Source organism: Apaloderma vittatum, unplaced genomic scaffold (assembly GCF_000703405.1).
Source record: "Apaloderma vittatum isolate BGI_N311 unplaced genomic scaffold, ASM70340v1 scaffold11251, whole genome shotgun sequence".
Taxonomy (NCBI): Eukaryota; Metazoa; Chordata; class Aves; order Trogoniformes; family Trogonidae; genus Apaloderma; species Apaloderma vittatum.
The window spans coordinates 1-6,321 of NW_009698520.1; the positions used below are offsets into that span (position 1 = coordinate 1).

The 6,321-nt window shown below is 47.3% G+C and overlaps 1 protein-coding gene across 1 annotated transcript; it reads right to left on the bottom strand.

The window, feature by feature from the left end:
- Nucleotides 1-20: 20 nt before the first annotated feature.
- On the bottom strand, nt 21-5,945 carry LOC104268248 (alcohol dehydrogenase 1-like; the record flags this gene model as incomplete). The annotated part of the gene is made up of 8 exons (XM_009878053.1): nt 5,879-5,945; nt 4,956-5,057; nt 4,607-4,748; nt 4,205-4,292; nt 3,870-4,089; nt 3,503-3,763; nt 2,878-3,013; nt 21-159 (listed from the first exon to the last, which is right to left on the bottom strand). Coding segments are annotated over exons 1-8 (1,106 nt in total), but the record flags the coding sequence as incomplete, so codon positions are not given.
- Nucleotides 5,946-6,321: the final 376 nt, after the last annotated feature.

Genomic DNA, 6,321 nt, shown 5'->3' on the forward strand with positions numbered 1-6,321 from the left:
CCTGCTAGGAAGGGTCTCACCTTTTTCCTGCCTGTAACAACTCCAGTCCCTCATTCACTTTAGCAATTGGCATCGTGTGTGTGATCAGCAAGTCCAAGTTGAATTTCTTCTCCAAATAACTGGAAACTAATTTGGGCATAGAATCTCTCAGCCTCCAGCCTAGAAATGGGAGAAAGCACCTGCAGTGAATAATCAGAGAAATGCTGTTTGCTAACATAATGTTTGTAGTTTGCCAGTGCCGACAGTGTAGCAGCTGCCCTCTGAGCAGAATGTTAGAGCCGCCCAGGCTGTGATGGCCAGTACGATATACTTGAAGCTGTGCCCTTGTAAAGCACGGTAGCTACTTCTTGGCATACATCAAAATTAATAGGATGAGGCTAAAAATCTGAGAGAGTCCCTTTGATCTCAGAGTATGGCTGGACAGAGTGAGAAGATCCTCAAGGTGCACCAGCTCCTTCTCTGACACAAGACAGAAGCACTTAGACCGCAGTGAAGTGTAAGCTGAGATCAGTTGTTGGGGCTTGAGGGGGGTGTGTATGAGAGTGGGCACCCCTGGAAGGCCAGGTAATGGGTATGTGTGTGATGGAGGGGCAGGGATGAGACAAAGCAAGAGAGTGGGACAGGGAAAGAAGAGTCTTGTAGAGGAAAGAGAGAGCAAGGTGCAACAGGAAAGTGTTAATAGGGCAACAAGGAGTTACTTTCATAAGATGGAACTATCCTCCTACACATATTGTAGGGTCAGGATTGAGTGACCTGTACTGGCGTCTTTATCTTGTGAGAAATTTTCCTCTTCTGAGAAGGAGAGTGGTTTTATCCTTGTTTTAGTCTCTGGTTAGTGCAGAGAATTTTGTGTGTTGAGCTGTATGAAATAGTTACAGGTTTATTAGCATGTTTCGTGCTTATATATACAGTGGAAATGCAGCGCTCCTCCTTGGTTATGTTTTTTTTTTCTAGAAAGCCCTCTCAAAGAGGCTTCCTGGGACATTGCCAAGCTTGAAATATTCTCGATGACCAAGAAGTTAATGAATAACACCTATAAGGAAAAGTATCTTTTGTCCTACAGCTGAGAACATTGCTCAGATGTGAAAAGTCATTTCAAAGGGAGAGGTATTCATAAGCCCTGAAGGGTACCTATTCCACAGGCGCTAGTGACAACTGACGTGGAGAAGGCTGAGGTACTCAACAATTCTTTTGCCCAAGTTTTCAATGGTAATCTCTCTTCCCACATCTCGCCAGTGGGAAGAGACCATGGGAACGAAGTCCCTCTCATGAGTGAAGAGCAGGTTTAAAAACACCTCAGGAACATGACTATACATAAGTCCGTAGGACCTGATGAGATGGATCCCACAGTCCTGAGCGAACTGACTGATATAGTTGCCATGACACTCTCAATTATATTAAAATAGTTGTGGCAGTCAGGTGAAGCACCTAGTGATTGCAGAAAGGAAAATGTCACACCCATTTTTAAAAAGGATCAAAGAAGGACCCTGGTAATTCCTGACTCATATTCGATAAGATCATAGCTTGGTAAGATCATGGAACAGATCCTCCTGCAAGATATGTCGAAAGATACAGAAGACAGAGAGATGACATGACTCACCAAGGGCAAACCATGCCTGACTAACCTAGCAGGCTTGTACGATGGAGGGACTGTAGCAATGGAGGAAAGAGTTATAGACGTCATCTACTCAGATTTCTGTAAGGCCTTTGATACAGTCTCCCACAATAATCTTGCTGCTAGTTTGGAGAGATAAGGATTTGACAGGTGGCCTGTTAGATGGGTAAGGAATTGGCTCAATGTCCTCCTCCAAAAATTCAATGTCCAAGAGGAAACCAGTAATGAATCATGTTCCTCAAGGTTCTGTGCTAGTACCAATACAGTTTAATATCTTCATCAGTGATATAGACAGTGGGATTGAGTGTACCTTCAGCAAGTTTGCCAATGACACCAAGCTAAGTGGTGCAGCTGAGAGAAGGGATGCCATGCAGAGACCTTGGCAGGCTTGAGGAGTGGGCCTGTGCGAACTTCATGAAGTTCAACAAGGCCAAATGCAAGGTCCTGCACTTGGGTTCGGGCAATTCCCTCTATTGACACAGAGTGAAAGACGAATGGATTGAGAGCAGTCCTGCAGAGAAGGACTGGAGGATACTAGTGGGTGAAAAATAGGATGTGAGTCAGCAATGTGCACTCACAGCCCTGAAAGCCAGTCATGTCCCTGGCCACATAAAAAGGAGCATGGCTAGCAGGTCGAAGGAGGTGATTCATCCCTTCTGCTCCACTCTTGTGAGACCCTACCTGGAATACTGTGTCCAGCTCTGAGGTCTCCAATACAAGAAAGACATAGACCTCTTAGAGTGAGTCCAGAGAAGGACTGTGTAAATGGTCAAATGGCTGCCATCTCTCCAGTGAAGAAAGTCTGAGAGAATTGGGGTTTTTCAGGCTGGAAAAGAAAAGGCTCTGGGAAGACCTTGTTGTGGCCTTTCAATGCTTAAAAAGGGCCTTATAAGAGAGATGGAGACAGACTTTTTAAAAAGGCCCATAGTGACAGGACAAGGGGTAATGTTTTTAAACTGAAAGAGGGTAGATTTGGATTGGACGCAAAGAGGAAATTTTTTATGATGGAGGTGGGGAGACACAGGAGCAGGTTGCCCAGGGAAGTTGAGAATATGCCATCCTTGAAAATGTTCAAGGTCAGGTTGGGCCATGTTTTGAGCAACCTGTTCTAGTGCAAGATGCCCCTGTGCACAGCAGAAGAGTTTAAACAGACGGTCTTCAACGGCCCCTTTCAACCCAAACCCTTCTGTTATTCTGTAACTTGGAAACTATCATGAGAAGAAAAGGCTGAAATGTCTGAAATGTCTTCTAGAATTTTGTACCTCCAAGCAGAGTCCCCTTCCATGTACGCCCAGACAGCAGAAGCATAGGATCAATGGAAATTGCTGAACCAGAAGGCAGTAACCCAACCATCACGCAGACACCAGTGTTCATGTTGCAGGAAGCCAGAGCAGCGTTCTGATGGGACAGGCAGGTGAATTAGACAATATGATGATGAGTTTGTTAAAAAGCATTCTTTTTTTCTTTCTGCCCCTCCCTGGTAATCTAAAAACATATACTCCCTTGTGCAGGAGAGAGGGAGAGCTCAGTGCTTGTCTTGAAACTGTTTTGAAAAGCCAAGAGACTGCCTTTCTGAGCAAAGATGTGCCCAGCGGTGCAGACTTCTGTTATCCCTGTCATTAAGGGATATGGTCTCTGAGTATGCTGTTCATTAATAGGAATACAAACTGTTAAAAATAATTTGCTAAATTCAAAGGATTTTAAGACATATATAAAACTCAGTATTGCGTCATTTAGCCAAAAAATAGAAAGGCAGCAAACACAGACGAATTCAAGTTAAATTCCACTTTGAAACTATTGCTTAATAGTTTCAGGCAAGGGACTACTGCCAGGGTGAATTTTGCCCTGAGGGGAGCCTGTGAATGAGCTAGGAGGGAGGCCACTTACCATGGTATCCGCACGCCCAATGACCTCAAAGGAGTAGTCCACTCCATGGCCGGTCATCTCGGTGATCACCTCTTCAATGGGCTTCTTGAAGTCTTGAGGGTTGATGCAGTCAGTGGCTCCCAGCTCCCTGGCCTTGGCAAACTTGTCCTTGTTGATATCAATGGCGATGATGCGGGAAGCTCCAGCCGCTTTGCAGCCCATGACAGCAGAGCGGCCAACTCCTCCAAGGCCAAAGACAGCGCAGGTGGACCCTGGTTTTACCTGCACAACATGGGGCCCTGTGAGTCTCCAGCCTCAGGAGGAGGCTTCTGTTGCACAGGGCTGGTGGGGTGTGAGGGTGGCCATGGGGTTCTTGTGCAATACCAACCTTGGCAGTATTGATGGCAGCCCCATAGCCTGTGGAAAACCCACAGCCAAGCAAGCAGACCTTGTCCAGAGGTGCAGCAGCCTCTATTTTGGCAACGACGTACTCTGGGATCACAGTGTATTCTGCAAAGGTGCTGACCCACAAGAAGTGGTGGATCTTTTTCCCTTTGCAAGTGAACCGGCTGGTCTTGTCAGGCAGGAGGTTTTGTGGTTCAGAGAGACTGTTGGGAGGAGCAAGCATTTTGGTTTTCATCAAGTAAACATCCATGGTGTCATCAGACTTGTTGAGAGACAGCCAACACTGTTTAGGTGTAGGGGAAGGAGAATTAAACTCACTGGGATTTGAGGCAGTAGTTGGATTCGGGATTCTGGCAGAAGCTGCATTCCCCGCAATGAGGAAGGGGAATGGGGATGACTTTGTCTCCTGCAACAAAGCAGATTCCTGCTAGGTGCCTCTCACTCAGCATGCCCTGGTTGGAATGCCTCTGATGAGCTTTCCAACAGCAGCATCTTACCACAAACCCTCTGCTTTCTCTGTCGGGAAGAAATGCTCAGAGCCCCCTCGAGCGCATGTACAATAGTCCAGGGAAGTGTATCTGACAGTCCAGTGCAATGAGTGTGTACTCAGGTTACGAGCCAGCGAATGCAGGAGCAGGGCACAACTTCTGAGCTCCAGGCAGCCTCCTCTGCTTTGAGAGCTGATTCTTGGACTTGTGCTTGTATGTGTGTGTGTCTTACCTGGTTTCACAGAGGTCACTCCTTCTCCAACGCTTTCCACAATCCCAGCTCCTTCATGGCCTGGGATAACTGGGAAATCCACATTAGGAAAGTAACCTTTCAAAACGTGTTCATCTGTGTGGCAGATGCCAGTGGCCACAATCTATTTGGAGTTGAAAGAGAAGATGATGAGCTTTAGAAATAGCCTGTCCTCTGTTTAATTCAATTTGTGGAAGGGTATTTTACAGAGGTTCTCTGGGCAGTTAAGGGCTATTGGAGAACACAGGTTCCTGACAGGTATATTCAAGGTACAGCCGCAACAAGAGCAGTTCCGATAAGGGAGAAAAAAAACAGCGAAACATGGTTTTACCTTGATACGGACTTCACCTGCCTTTGGAGGTGCAACCTCCACTTCCTCAACAGAGAGTGGTTTGCCCACAGCCCAGGCAACAGCAGCTCTGCATTTGATAACCTGGAAGCAACAGAGGGGATGATGCCACAAGGGAACATCTGCCTTTGGCACATGCCGGTGCTAAGGGAAAGGCCAAGGTGGCTCTCTCCCCTCTCTTGTTTGCTGTGTGAGCACCATGTGGCTTCCAAGGTGACTTCTGGTAGGTGACATGGAGAAGATGCCTGCCATACTGTGCAGTTTTGAAAGTAACATGTGTACTCTTGCATCTTCAGGCCAGAAGGACAGCACTTTTAGTACCAGGAGACATCCTTGTAACAAACTTTGCTGTCGGTCTTGCAAAATACTGGGCTAAAGGTACCTAAGAAGCATTAAGGAATGGCCCTCATCTGGCTGACTACTGGATAATTTTTTACCTTGCCAAAGGGATGATTTTTGTGTGACATCCCCCAGACCCCGAGGCGATCAACTCAAAGCTGTTTTGGCATCAGCAAGATTTATGGCCCAAAGAGGAAATTGCCAGGGTCAATGTTGACCACAGGAGGCGAGTGGCCGCAAGACTGCATGTCTGTGTTTCCCCACCAGAGCAGGAGTGCAGAGCGAGGCTGAGCAGGAGGGAGCTTTTCAGAGTGAAAGATTTCTATTTTCATTCCTGCGCTGCTGGGTGGGACAGGAGGGGAATGCACTACCTCAGGCAAGCACCAACACGTGCAGTTGTACAAAAGCAGAAGCTGTTGTTATGCAAAGGGATTTGGATGAGTTGTGGGAGTAAGGTTGGAGAAGAGAAGGTGCGCGGTATTGGTGCGCAGGCTGAGCCATTTGCAAAATATTTCCCAAAGAGCAGGGTACCTCATAAAGGATGGTGGGAAATGCGTTGTCCTTACTTTTCCAGAAGTGGCCATGACGTCTTAGCAGAGCTGTTGCTCCCACTGCAGCAGGCTGGAGAGAAGCCGCCGGCCGGCCGTCTGAAGCCCTGTGTTATGAAAAGTTCCAGCTGTGGAGCAGGAGCAGCCCTGGGAATGTGAGATTGTCATGGGAGAGCTGTGGTTAATCAGCAACCAGAGCTCACTGTGCAATTGGACAAGAGTCCTCCAGGGTGGCTTTTATTGGTGGCTCTGTCTCTGGACGTGCCCTGCCCTCCCTGCCTGAAAGGCACAGAGAGCTCAGAGAGATTTTTCTCCTCTGGTTGCTTCTGGAAGGTGTGTAGGGAGGAGACTGGCAGCACTGCTGGGGCTTCATGGGATCCCCTTGTTGCCAAGGCGTAGCGTTTTACCTGGCAGTAGTTCACGCCAAGGAATTTGCAAAAGGATTAAAAATTGAAAAAAAT